The following is a 14,841-nucleotide window of genomic DNA, read 5'->3' as shown; positions in this document are numbered from 1 at the left end:
AAAAAAAAAAAAAAAAAAAAAAAAAAAAAAAGGGTTTCCCGGGTGTAAAACTGCCTGCGCCTTTCTTTGCCAGATGCCAAAGGTTCAATCCGAGAGATTATTCTGCCTAAGGGGCTTGATCTGGACCGTCCCAAGCGGACCCGCACCTCCTTCACGGCCGAGCAGCTCTACCGCCTGGAGATGGAGTTCCAGCGGTGCCAGTACGTCGTGGGGCGGGAGCGCACCGAGCTCGCCCGGCAGCTCAACCTCTCCGAGACTCAGGTACCCCTCGGGACGGGGCCCCCGGTTCCTTCCGTGGGGCTGAAAATAGGGCCCGGGCCTCTCCAAGGCCCTGCGCGCTTTTTGCGCGCCCCCGCGCAGGCCCCGGGAGCCGTGGCATAGGGCTGGAGGGGCAGAGCCGCCCCCGGGAGCCCACCCACGCGTGTCCGGCCGTGGGGCCTCGTGGGGGGGAGGAATAACGGGGGGAGGGGCACGTGCATGCGCCAGGGATGCCCCGAGGGTGCGAGGGTGGCCGGGGACACTCGTGTCCCCGCGGCTGCGTGGGGCCGTGGGGGCTCGGCCACGGAGCCAAACCCACCCGGGGATGCAGGGAAGAGAGGGGAAGCCGAGCCGTGAGCTCCTAAATTTTTTTCGGGGGGGGCTTCCTCTGTGGGCTGTTGGATTTAGGGACCTGTCCTCTGGTGGCTGCGTCTTGCTGGGTGTCACGGGTCGAGGCCGGGGGCTGCCGGGCTCCGAGCCCCGCAGGGCTGCCGAGGGGGGGGTTCGCCCCGTCCCACCGCCCCCGGCCCGCCGGGCGTCGCAGGAACGGGGCAGAGCCACCAAAAGCCGGGCTTGTGCGAGCCCGTTTCATCCTCCTGCAAAATATCACCCAACAAGAAATCCCCCTGACAAGCTAATTATCTTTTTTTTTTTTTTTTTTTTTTTTTTTTTTTTTTTTTTTTTTCCCCTGCCGGCTGGGAGTGACAAGTTCAATAGCTGGAGGGTTCCGGAAACCTCCGTGGTGTTGGGTTTGGGCTGTTTTTTTGAGTGGGACGTTTTTTTATCTTTATTTTTATTATTTTTTTTAGGGGGATAGAAGGTTGAGCAGGTTTCTTTTAAAAGACAAACATTGTGCAGAAGGGCCAGGAGGTGATGCCGCCTGGGGGTGCCCCGAGGGGCTGCTCTCAGCCCAGGACCCGCACCCTGACCAGGGCCAGGGGACCCCTGCGGGGACCGGCGGCAGCACCGGAGGTCTGCCGGGGAGACGACCCCCGAGGACACCCGACGGGGGGGGGGAAGGGGGGGGCAGCAGGCGGGATGCGGGACGCAGCGCTGCGGGACCCCCCCATTTTCCCCTCTGACCCTGCCTTTTCCCCCCTCCCCGTCCCGCAGGTAAAAGTGTGGTTCCAAAACCGGCGCACCAAGCAGAAAAAGGACCAGGGCAAGGATTCGGAGCTGCGCTCCGTCGTATCAGAGACCGCCGCCACCTGCAGCGTCCTGAGGCTGCTGGAGCAGGGCCGCCTGCTCTCCCCGCCGGGGCTACCGGGCCTCCTGCCCCCCTGCGGCACCGGGCCCCTGGGCTCGGCTCTGCGGGGACCCGGCCTGGCCGCGGGCACCGGCAGCTCGGCGGCGGCAGCGGCAGCAGCGGCGGCTCCCCCCCGGGGGCTCCCCGCATCCTGCGGCCGGCGGCAGCGCAGCGGGGCCGCCCCCCCCCCGGGGGCGCTGCACGGAGCCGCCGCCGCCGCCGGCCCGGGGCTCTTCGGGCTGCCGGTGCCGTCGCTGCTGGGCTCGGTGGCCGGCCGGCTGGCCTCCGCGCCCCTGGCCGTGGCCGGTTCCCTGGCGGGCAACTTGCAGGAACTGTCGGCCCGCTACCTGAGCTCGTCCGCCTTCGAGCCCTACTCCCGGACCAGCAATAAAGAGAGCGCGGAGAAAAAAGCGCTGGACTGACTCCGAGCGACTCGGCCCGTATTTATATTTAGAGTATCTATTTGTGGCGATATTTATGGGACAGGCGGCGGCCCCCTCCCGCCCATCCTTCCTCCCTCCCCTCTTTCCCTTCCTCCCTCGCCACCGCCTTCCAGCCCCGCGGCTCGGCACGGCACGGCTCGGCACGGCTCGGCACGGCACGGCTCGGCACGGCACAGCTTGGCACGGCTCGGTATGGCACGGCACGGCTCGGCAAGGCAAGGCACGGCACGGCTCGGCTCAGCTTGGCACGGCTCGGCACGGCTCGGCACGGTTCCCTCCGCGGGCCGGGGCGCAGCGAGGGGCGCCCCCTCCCCCTTCCCCCGGCTCTCCCTGCCCCGCCGGGCCCGGGGCTCGTCTGTCGGCCCGGGGAGGGGGGTCAGTGTGTCTGTCTGTCCGTCTGTCTGTCCGTCTGTCTGTTCGGCTGCTCTGACACCGGGAGGAAAGGCAGAGCGGACGGGGCGAGCTTTGGCCGGGCTGTCGGGGATCGGCTCCGGCCAATGCCAAGCAAGGGAGAAGGATTTCGGGGAGAGGAAGATGGAGCTGCCAGGTGATGCCCGGTTATTTTTATTTTTTCTTTTCCTTTTTAATATTTTCTTTTTTTCTTCTTTTTTTTTTTCTTTTTCTTTTTCTTTTTCTTTTTCTTTTTCTTTTTTTTTTCCCAGACTTCAGTGACTCTTAAACACAAAGCTCGGGGGGCTCCACCTGGGGCCCCATCCCATACACACTCGCTTCACTCCGCACCGACATCCTCGCTGCTTGCCCTTCGCGCCAGCCAGGAAAACCTCCAGCAACTTTTTCTTTTTCTTTTTTCTTTTTTTTTTTTTTTTTTTTTTTTTTTCATGACAAATCTTGAATGTGGGAAGGGCCGGAACGGACTGCCTCGAAAATACACGCACGGAACGGGGAGACAGAAGCCGGTGGCTGTAGAGATTTGGGATCAAACTCTCTCCTTTCGAGAAATCACAGCGTCCCTTTTTGTATTCCCACGGGTCAGTCCTGCCCACCTGGTCTGCAAAAGCAAAGCTGCAGATAAATAGTGGAAGATGGGACTCGTTTTGCTTCCACATCTGTTGCGATGGTAATTTTTTTTTTCCTATATGATTTTTTTTTTTCAAATAATTTCAATGCGCATCTAAGTCAAAAAAAAATCGTTAGCCTTTCTTCCTCCTAAAATAACCCTCTCGTATGTCGCTCACACTTCAATTAAAACGAACGTAAAATATACGAAGAATATCTTTTGTTGTTATTTTTGTACTTTAAAATACACCTATGTAACATTTTTTTTTTCTTCTTCATGATCCTTACTGCTGTTTTCTTCACAGACATATGTATTTCATCTTCTAGTATTCCGGAACGATTTCTTGTTCAATTTCAGTACTTGAATTTGCCAGAAAAGGGATGCTCTACTTAGCTAGTTACTCGGGAAAAATATTTCTTTGCTTTGGTTTTAAGTTTCTTTCCTTTCTTTAAACTTTAACACATGGCGTTTACAAACTGTATAAATACGTGCCACCAAACTGTAACCAAAAAAAAAAAAAATAATTACAAAAAGTGGAATGGTTGCTGTAGTATATAGAATTAATTATAGGCCAGAACTGGACAGAAAGAGCTGGACAGAAAGAAAATAGTAATTTTATTGTAAATTATTTACGTCTGAAGTTTCTAGGCAACTAGTCGGAAAAATAATGAATGAATCGAGCGCTGAGCCCTTGCTACTAACTTTTGTTCTGAATGTTTTGGATATTTGGATGTTTTGTATTTATGTGGTGAGAGTGAAATATATTATATCTATATGACGACGGAATTAGGTGTATTTTCGTCTTATATTTGTAGCACCCAACTTACCTTCATCTAATACTTGTGCTGCCAAGAAAAAAAAATCCTATCCCTCCACAACAGTCCTATTTTTAAATTTTTATTTATTTATTTATTTAATTTATTTTTTTTTTGGTAGCGGGTGGCTGCGAGGTCCATCTCATGGGGCGGGAGCTCTACTCCTTGCCCTGAGCAGCCAGGCGGCTCGGGGCACCCCCCTCCCCCCGAGCCCCGGCATCCTCGGCTCCCACCCAGTGCCTGGGGTGCCCCCAGCCCCATCCCCAGACCCCAACCCCTCTTGGGGAGCCGAGGCAGGTGCCTGGCGGGGCAGGGGCTGGGCCTGGTGCAGACCGAGGTCCCTGCAGTGTGCGTGTGCCGGTGCGTGGGGATCCCCACACGTTCGTGCACATCTCTGGGTGGGCAGAAAGGGCTTGTATGGGGATTCTTCGCAGCCATTGCTCCCAGCCCCACTGGCAGCCCAGCACTGAGACTCTTGCACAGGGCAGCCAGAGTGGGGCAGAAACCATGTTTTTCAGAGCCCCCCCACAGGCCCTGGATCTCGCAGGGCCTCTGTGAGGCATCAAACTGCGGCCATCCCGCGCCACCCTGCACCACCCCATACCACCCCACTGCACCCCACACCATCAGCCCTGCCTGGCCCTGGGCTCTGCTGGGCTCTGCTGGGCGCCCAGCCCACACTGGGTACATGTACTGCTCAGGGGGAAGAGGGAATGGTGTGGTGGTGGTGGAGATTTTTTTATTATTATTTTATTTTATTTTATTTTTTTAATGTGTTGAAATGATTTGGGAACAGAAAGGCAACATGGGCAAAGGAGGGTTTCACAGGTGACATTTGAAGAGGTGACATAGAAACTGATGGTCAAGACTGAAAAAGTTCATGGGGTGGGGAGGGGAAGCAGTGTTAAAAAGAGCTGAGTGTGACAGCACAGACCTGCCCGGGGGAGATGATAAATTTTGGTCTCTGCTTTGCCTGTGTGGGCTGCACGGCCCTGGACAAAGAGAAGAGCCCTGGCTCAGGCTGCCCTTGCCAAGGAGGCGATCCCCAGTTTTCCCGGGCTCCCCTGCCCCATATGGGGCAGTTCCGTGCCATGAATATACCTTACCTTGCAGGGATCTCTCTGCTGCTGAGACCAGGCCACTTTGTCACCCAAATCTGGGCGCACATCACACCCCAGAGCTGCCTCCTGTGCCTCCACCCAAAAAGAGGATTTCTCTGCTATTTTATTTTATTTTTTTTTTAGCTGGAGGCAGTAGGGTGTTCCGTGTCCCCTCACATAGTGAGGCCTTTTTTCCTGGCCTGAGGTCCCGGGGCTGGAACCATGTTCAGTGAAAGCCCTTTGCTCCCCACCTAAGGCAATTTAAGCCAATGTCCAGCTAAATTGTCCACACGAACAGTAAAGCAGCAATTTTAATTATTTTACAGCTCCTCAGTATACACATGAAGAGTAAATATTTATATTATTACCACTATTATTAATTATTTCTAAATATTTCTGAATAAATATATGCCCCTAGGTGTGATGGGGACTTGTCTAAGCATTCAAGTAAAAGGAACAGTTGAAGACTATATATATTTTTTTTTTCTGTCTCCTTCAAGTCCCACCCGTCCCAGCTCCCTCCTGGAGGCTGCCTTCGGCTGGAAGCAGAGCAAAGGCCTCCCCACCCCATCAGGAGGGAAGCAATTTGAAGCTTCCCTCACCTCCCTGGGCTTTCTGGGTGCCCGAATACCCTCTGTGCAGCAGGAAAAACTGAAACACGTTGGTCTGATTTCTGTAAAATGAGGGTGGGAATGCCACCTGTGGCTGCTGTTGCACAGAATGAGTTAAAAACCACACACACACACATCCCCGCGTGCAGGACATCTGCATCAAGAGCCTGCTGATAAGCGGTAGTCCCTTTTTTTTTTTTGCTGTCCCGAACCTGTGTGCTTGTGGTTATTGATATGTTGAATTTCGTGCTCCCGGAGCCACGAACACAAACCACCTTCCCCAAACTACCTGCTGCTGAAGGGCTGTGATACCTCTCATGCAGTACCTCTATTTGTGCCCATCACCGCAGCGTCTGAGCTCAAACTGGGGAATACTGGGCTCATGCAGAGGGAGCATGAGTGAGTGTGAGTTGTGGGGGGTGTATTTAGCAGGAAAGCAAGTAAACAAAATATAAACCTATCTCCAGTGTGATTTTTTTAAAGGAAATCATAAAAAGTATTTCTGCGGCCGACAGACTTCATCAAACTTTCCTTTAACAGCAGCCACACTTAGGACTTGGCGTGATGAAGCAGTAACAAAGACAAAGGGCGATTTTGGTTTGTTCATCTGCACCCGAGGAATATTTTCACAGGTACCTGGACAGTGTCTGGTCCTGTGGCTCTCAGGAAGGCAAAACTCCCAGGATCAGCTCCAGAGCACCCACGGAGAACACAAAACAGTGTTAGCCAAGTCCATGTAGGGAAAAGAGGAATTAGTCTATTTAGAGGATTTTTTCAAAAGCATTTGCCCACCCACTTAACATAGGCCCTGCTTTATTTGCTGCTCCTCCGTATCCCTCATGCCAGGGATTAGTGCAGCCTCTGGCCACTTTGTCTCCATTTGCAACCCTGTCATCAGCCCGAGATACATGACCTTGTGACATGTAAAAAAGCACACAAGGTCCCTGATTAACTTCAGAGTATTTTATTTCTTTAGAGAAAAGAAAAACACTTCAAAAGAATAACTCTTGAACAGAATCAAGTCACAGTCACTGGCAAGTGTTTAACAAAATTACCGGGGAAGCTGAAGTGAAATCCATCGATGTAATGCTGTTGATGCAGCAGCCATGATACGAACCGTGACCCTGCATCGTAGCCATGGTCCAGAGGGCTGCTAACAAGAACCATTTCTGATGCATATGTAAGAACTCTCTAATAAGTACTTCATTCCCTACGTTATTTTTTTACTAATAATTACTCAGAAACTTTAGCACAGTGTTTATTACCCTTCTATATGTTGCTGTTAGTATCAATGTTAGTATCAATGTTGTTCAGTACGAATGACTGATTCTAATTCGAATGTCAACTCCTAAAAATTTCTAGTGGCAGTGAGTTGCACAGTCAATCATAAAGAAAATAAAAATTATTACATTTTGCATATCCGTCTTCTACTTTTTATGGCCATGACTAGTTCCATGTTCTGTCATTAAAAGCAGGCGAAACAGATGTTCACAAGCTACCTCCTGAAACCACTTCCTTTTTAATTCTCTTTTAATGTTACCTCTTCTTAGTCTCCTTTCTACATGAACAATCAAAATCCTTTCAACTTCTTTTCATACACAGTTCTTGCAAACTGCACTTAATATAACTGTTTGCCAAGAGGGGCTGCCTTTCCTTTCTTATTCTCCCCGTGGAAGAAAAAAAAAAAAAAAATAGTGATAAATTCCCAGAGCCTTTTTCTCTTCAACTATCTGCAGCCCATTCTTCTGTTTGATCCCCCTGCTGTGAGCAAAGATGAAAACATCACACCAGTAAGGACTCACCCAGAACACGAACCTGGGCCCGGCACATGGTGTTATGGCCATCAGAAGAAGACCAGATCGCAGGCCTCATCTTCTGTGTGGCCAGAGCCTGGGTGAATCCAATGGGATTTCTGACTTTCTACTGAAGCAGCTACTCGAGGAACCAAGTGTAGCAGAGGAGAGGTAACGCAGCCCAGCCTATGCAATGTTGGGCCATAGGGTTTGTTGCAAAACAGGGTAACTTTCAATACCCTGTCTTGCTTCAGTACCCTGTCTTGCTGAAACACAGCATGGAAAATGCATGAAAAACAGACTGTGAGATTGTCTGAAAACCAATGTGAAACTGATTATAAATTTATCACTCCCCCCCCAAATAAATAAATAAATAAAAAGAATGCTAACACAAATAAAAATAATGCTAATACAGATTTGAATATTTTCTAAGGTGGGTATTCTTTACATATTCAGTAATTCTCTTTTACTTTCTATTGGCCTGTTTGCACATGGTGACTCCTGTGAATCTGTAGAACATTTTGCAAGGAAAAAATATTCATGGCGTTCCTGTTTTGTTTTGATTGTTTTAATCTTTCTTTTTTTTCCCATAAATTCCTCTCCTTAGTTGTTTTGTTTGTTTGTTTGTTTGTTTGTTTTGTCTTAATTTAGAGCACAGAAAAGGCAGAAGTATAGAGAGAAACTCATGCATGTCAGGGGGTGGAGCTTCAGGGATTCAGACTGGACATTAGCCAGCTAGAGCAGACAAAGCTGAGGAAGGTTAATGAGATCACAACCAGGAAAAGGTTGAAGATAGCCATACAGCAAGTCAAATGAAATAAATCCTCACCCTACGTACAAAAATGCTGTCAGAGAGAGAAGGGGGAGGACAAAATTGCTTGTGTTCAGAAGAATGGAAGAACATCCTCATGGCTTAGACTCTGTCCTGAACAGGAGACCAGCCCTTGTTTCTATCAGATTTTCTGTCTAACCCTAAGGTCATTGTCAGCTATAGGTCAGCTACTTTCTTGCTCTCTTTCCTCTGAAACAGGAAAATACTCATTTAAACATATGTAGAAGGTAGTATCAATATGCATTACTTCAATGAAGGTGAGGCAAAACTGTGACCAAAAATTTAAAAAACCCCCACAGGCAGTTCCAATTCATTGCTTGCAATCATTCCCTGACACCAGCCCTGATCTTTCTTCCTTCCCTTCTTTTCCAGGCCAGTCTCCATAATTTGAAGCCTCCAAAGTGTGCCTACTACTAGATGGTCATAATCTCCCTGAGGCCTTTAAAGAATTTCATGAACCTAATCCTAAATGGAAATCAGAAGTAGGTAGGAGAAGAAATTGTGTCTTTCCATAAAGAGCTAAGGAAGGATAAACAGGCAATTCTAGGCATTGTGAGTGCACACTCCAAGATAATCTCTATACTTCTCTGGACAAGGCATTGCGAACATCCTCAAGATCAGCTGATTACTGAGATGAATTAGTAAATAAGAACCCATTTCATCAGGTGTTGAGGAGGACTTTAATTGTGCTCAAGCTCCAAATGTGAAACTTCATACCATGGCCACAGCTGTTAAAACAACAGAGTCTTATGGAAACAGTCTTGGATTACTGGCCCCATGGAGTGAAACATTTTTAATGAAAAGGGATTATGCTTATTATTTCTTAGTGCCTTGTGTCTTCTTAGATATTCTGATTGTATTATTTTTATTTACTGAGAGACCTGATATTCACTCCCACTTAAATGTGTTTTTGTGCATAAATAATACTTTCTTCCTTGGCATAGTTCTGATATGGTCTTACAGAAAATAGTGTGAGATAAATGAATTAGGTGTTCTTTATTAAGTCCAGGATCCAAAGAAACTCGAGGTGCTTGTTTCCCTCCCACTTGCCAATTCTGTTATTGATTTACTTGATGAAATCAGATCCCTTGTCACATAGAATTTAAATAGTGTTTTGTGAGCAGATGATCTCCACGAATAATATGGATACTTCAGTCTTAGTACAGACCCTTTATGTTCTGAATAACTTTCCTTTTTCAAGTGCATTAAGAGAGCCAATAGGGCAACAATCTAGGGAAAAAAATCTAGGGAAATTATTTAAACTTTTAAGCATGAAATTTATCTCTTGCTAACAGAAAGCACCAGACATGTAAACTGTATTTCTAGCTCATACCCTAGGCTGTATTACATTTCTAATATGAGCTCCTGAAGTTTTATCCAGAATCATGGTAGCCAGATTTACCAGCAAAAGTTCTGGGAAACGTCTTGTCCTGTTTGCATGGATCTTCACAGAAACAAAGTCTAAGATCTATACATAAAAGAAGAAATGTCTATATGGCTATCTCATCATGCAATGGAAACTTTCCTACGGCACATCTCTTAAATATCTTAGAAGTATGTACATCACTATTAACTAACTTGTGAAAGCTATTTGAGCAGACCAGATTAATGGGAAAAAAAGATGAAACTAAATGAGTATAGTATTTGCTATAAATCTACTTCAAAAATTAAGTAAAGAATAAATATTTTCATTCTAATGGACAATGCTGAAATTCTGTTCTTCAGAATATGTCCCCAGAAATCTCTATAAATGGGAGTTCTGAGTATGCAGTTACGTTTTGTGAGCTCTGGGGGACAGTGAACACTGCCTCTGTGGTAGGATGATGTTACTGTCTCAAAACTTTTTCATGTTGAGCCAAACCTTGCATCCATGTGGACATAATTAGTATGAAACCTAAGGTTTGAGCTTTATCTCTGTCTTGTCATCTGTTGGACAGCCTGTCCCATGAATCTAAGCAGGGAAAACGCAACACAGTCCTTCAGAGCACCAGCTCAGCCAACGAGTACAGAAGGCATGACGCTTTCAGATGAAGGCTATCGTCTTTACCTGCTAGAGTGCCCTGAGCGCTGGTGATGCTACAAAAATAAATTAATAACAATATCAATAATGTTCACAGGATGCCTTTGTGTATTCTCAGAGAGAAACCTGCTCTCACACAGGGTAGCAAGCCCAGTCATGCCTGGGAAGCTGCTGAGGGTTCTCGCGTTGTCTTTCTCCACAAGGAGCCCAACAAAGGCACGGGCTTAACCGCAGCTGAGAGTGTGCCCTCAACCTGCCATCTCCACCGAACACCGTCACAAGAAGTGTGCCAATGAAGCACGCCCTCCTGTTTCCACGCAGGGAGCCAGTGGGACCCCACGCCCCGCATCTCCCATAGTCCCCATAGACCCCGCATCCCCAGCAGCCCCGCAACTCCCATATCTCCCCATCCCGGAGCTCAGCACCGCGGACAGCGGCGGCCCCAACACCCAGCTTGAGCTGAGCCCGGCGGGCACCAGCCACAGTTCTGGCCCCGGCCACTGGCTGGAGCAAGCTCATGGCCTCAGCATTGCTCACAGCAGGCCTCTGAGATCTCTGGGCGTGCAAGGTCTTTAACTGGAAGTGTTCGTAGCTCTTTTCAGATTTACAGTTGTTGCACACCCGGGAATTTTCTGCTAGGAGGTTATTGTGTGTTGGTGGAGCCCGTGGGACCAGGACATGCAGATATTGGCTGGCGTTCACTGAGCCCCAGTTCCAGCACTGTGCCCTTTTGCCTTCCCTATACACTCTGCTCCCACACTTGTTTAGTTTATGCTGTAAGATTTGCAGGTATAAATTCTCTCCCGCTATGCATTTGCATAATTAGGCCAGTCAGTAAGCAGTGCTTTAATATGAATAATAATAAGACACAGCTTTTCAACACCTGAACATATAGTAAATACTGAAAACTCTAAAGCCAGAAGTTCAAGCCTTTCAATGAACTGTAATATTAGTTTATATTAAAACTGAGATAAATGATAATTTTCTACCTGTTCGTTTGGTCTCACAGTCTAGAGAGCAGATACACCCCTTAAAAGATGCACGTGGATACAGCCCTGCTATATAATACCCCTGTTAACTTCTGTGGGACTACATTAACAACAGCAAAAAAAAGGTTTACGGAATTCATCTCTTTGAGAACTTCCAACAAGTTTACTCTCTGACTATATTTATACATATACATGCTTTTGTTAAGAAGAATCCCTGAAACAGCCCAAACTTCATAGGTAATTGGCATGTTTCTGCAGGTAGCACAGAAGGCAAGATGGAAAATTGCACTGACAAATAAGCTTTTCAGTGTACATTTGTGCCAGCCAAAGCAGTGAGAATCCCAACAGCAGAACAAATCCAGGGCAGAGAGTTAACAGTAAAGGAACAAATGAATGAAGTGACTTATCTCCTGGAAGAAATATTTCTGCCTATTTACATAACTTCCAGAAGTATACAGAAGGGGAATACTGGCTTTTTCAGATCAGGATCTTGAGATGGCTCTAGAGCAGTAAACTTTGGTGGAAAGAAGAGTATTTTTTACCTTGGTTACTCTAAACTTTATTGCTTAAGATTTAACAGCAAAGTCAACAAAACCTTTAGCTAGGATTTTCTTGACATTTCGTAAAGAGTTATTACATGTTCCATTGTAAAGGATGTGGGAAGGTCTGTAGCAGTAGAGGCAATATGTCACAGACACCAAAAGAAAGACAAAACATAACTCAGCTTATGTAAAATAAAATTCTTACATATGATCTGCTTCCTGTTTATCAGATTCAGATTTAGAAGGTGAAGGACTCTGTACCTGCAGGGTTTGATTGGGCAGTCAGTGGTGGTCAGCACAGCATGGGGATTACCCAATAGTGTGTGGGCTAATGTCAAATCTACTAGCTACAGGCAACCTTTTCTTGAATACCAACTAAATGAGATAGCTGCCTTTTAATACATCTTGCAACTAGGGTAGCAAGTAATAATTTATTCTTGATTAATGTAAGAGGTTATCGGCTGGAGAATACCTAAAGCAATTTTCTAGAACCAGTGTGTTCTGCACTGCAAAACAGTGTAGGACTTGAATTCATCTTTTTCCATAGGTAGAACTGTTTATTAATTATGGACTAATTTCACTCTGCATTCAGGATTATTTCTGATCCAGAACTCAATGGGATTCAGTAGGTATGCGTTGCTGTGCTTTAGTCCACATAATAATTTTGAGAGAGATAGAAGAAACTTTGCTTCTGGAGCAAAATATTCTATAACTTAATAATTGTAGGTCAGCTGAAACATTGGACACTGACTAAAATAGGATGCTCACTAGATGATCAGTGGTTACTATAGTTTGGTCTATGCTATGTAACAAACATACAGCTCCACATGTACCTGCACACAGTGTGCTTTGAGAGAAAGAGGCAACAGCACAGTCAGCACCATTTTTTTTTTCATGAGTCATGCTGGGACAAAGTAAAAAAGAATCATCAGTGAAATTTTCCAAAATGTTGTAGAAATATATATATATATACGTATATATATATATACGTATATATATATATATTCACTGGCAGAATATAACTCACCAGCCTTATATGGCTAGCCATTTTTTACAGGAGAGTAAAATTTTAAAAGGAGAAGTTTGGAAATCTCTCAGTGGAGAAATTTTAGCTTGTGTTGTAAAGATGCATTAGAGAAAGCCAAAGGGAAAGAAAAAGATTTCAAAGCCTTGGAGTACAAATTACCATTTAGCTGGTACTTAATACTGGAGCATGATCCTGTAGCCCCATTTACCACAAATTCTTGCTGACCGTATTTGGCAGCATAAGGTCTTGGGTGTCAAGGTGCTCAGTTTCCAGTTTTGCCCTTTCGGTCTCAGAAGTAAGGAAGTATTTCAAACCTTGTGCTTCAAAAAGAATTTAAGAAATGCACAAGAGAGCCAACTTTTAAATGAACTGGAAAGATTTTATGAGGACAGAAGATCAACAAGTGACCAGGACTCCAACTGTGAAAGAAAATGTGAGAAACAGGCACCTCTTCTAGTGTGAAATTGGTCTAATTCTTGGGGCCTTTAGAGTGGCAGTATCAAACAACTGGCCAATATCATGTACACTTTCCACCATCCACATGGCACCAACTCCATTACCACATTCTGTGAAGCAGTCAAATTTGCCACAGGTTTGTTTAACCCCTCATTTGAAAGTGGAGATGGAAATTTCTTCCTTCACTGAGGACTGAATGTGCTTTTCCTAACATACCTGGGAAGCCAGTCTTAGCCCACAGCTCTGTCTTACACAAAACAACTCTCCAGAAGAAAAGCAAAACAAACAACAACAAAAAGCAACCCATAACCTTATAGAAGCCAAATGAAGCAAGGATACAGCTGTATCTGATCCCTGGGTTGTGGGTGAAACTGATTTTAGGGGGCTGCAGGACAGGCACATGGTGTGTAGATGCCCTAAGTACAGCTGTGTTTTGAAAGAAGAAGCACGAAAGGTGTAAGGTAATTATAAGTTGCTGATCATTGATATGGGGCTAGCAAAAAGGAGGAAGACTGGCACACTGCCTTTTATATTTAGACACAACATGTATTCATTTACAAAAACTGATAATGCCTTTTGATAATTTGGGAGTCTTCTAGGTGTAATTAATGAAACTGACCAGAACTTTGATAATTCCAGATGTGACCTATGGTTCACAGGTCTACTGCGTGCTTTTGTCCTGTGCTTTTCTCTGCACTGTCACCTGGAGGAACAGGTGTCACTGGGTCTGGTTGCTGGCTCTGTCATCGTTTTCATTCTGTGCTTGCATTGTTAGCACTTCAAATCTACCACTGTGACTCTATGGTAGCAAAAAATGCAGCATGCATCTCCTCGTCCCCTGAGAAGCAACCCTTGTTAGCACCACCGCTTTCACTGCTTTATTGACAGCATGCAGAAGTAGCCTTGCAACGTGTGTATGCATGTGTGCCTGTGTGAGTGATTATGTCTCTCTCTGGTGGGCAAGCCAGGTAAAACTGCTTTGTAGTAAACGTGCAAATAGACAGAGAACTGTGAGATTCCTTAAACCACCGACCTGATCCCCTTAACAACACAAATTCATACCAGATCCTGGCTCACAAAGCAGTATTGATCATCCTTCTAAAGGCAGGAATCTCCACAACGATATTATTGAAGGAAGGAGGAACATTTTGTTGAGAAGCTGTATTTCAAGCAAAATAACCCTCCAAAGCGCATTCACTTTCAAATCAGTAACATGCAAGTACAGCTAACTCACAAAACAGCAGCCAGTTATGTACGCAGATTTCAATGAGGCTTTTACAAGAAACAATGGCTCTGTTTTTAAGGGTGGTTGCCCTGTTGAAGTGCATTTCTCTGAATGGATACAATGCTGTAGTGCTGAATGGATTCAATGGTGCTGTCTCAAACATGTCCAGGAGTGTCTAGAAGTGGGTGGAGGTAGAAAGAGCTGGTGGGACCCTTCTTGTGGTTGACTCAGGCTGCCTCCTCCAATCCTTTCTTTGCTCTGGCAGGGGCCAAGGTTTTCTTTCCCTTTCCCCCTGCAACAAGCTTCCTTCTCTGCATGCATATTCCCTATCTGGAAATAATAAAATGAAATTTAAAAAATGTGGGCTTAAAAAATTCAGGCATAACTCTGCATGAATGAAGTGTCTGGGTAGCAGAAGAATTTCCAAAGGGAAGTGAGTAATATCTTGGCACCTTGGCTATTCGAA

General features: G+C 46.2%; 1 protein-coding gene across 1 annotated transcript in view; it reads left to right on the top strand.

Annotated features, from left to right (window-relative positions):
• VAX1 (ventral anterior homeobox 1) overlaps positions 1-2,752 on the top strand; it is a 4,925-nt gene extending 2,173 nt beyond the window's left edge. The window contains 4 exon segments of the mRNA XM_035329279.1: positions 74-261; positions 1,372-1,634; positions 1,636-1,688; positions 1,691-2,752. Coding sequence (XP_035185170.1) covers positions 74-261; positions 1,372-1,634; positions 1,636-1,688; positions 1,691-1,926 — 740 coding nt within the window. The 3' untranslated portion in view covers positions 1,927-2,752.
• The last annotated feature ends 12,089 nt before the right edge of the window (positions 2,753-14,841 follow it).

This window comes from Oxyura jamaicensis, chromosome 6 (assembly GCF_011077185.1).
Source record: "Oxyura jamaicensis isolate SHBP4307 breed ruddy duck chromosome 6, BPBGC_Ojam_1.0, whole genome shotgun sequence".
In the NCBI taxonomy this organism is placed as follows: domain Eukaryota; kingdom Metazoa; phylum Chordata; class Aves; order Anseriformes; family Anatidae; genus Oxyura; species Oxyura jamaicensis.
This window is presented reverse-complemented; position numbering and strand designations above follow the sequence as displayed.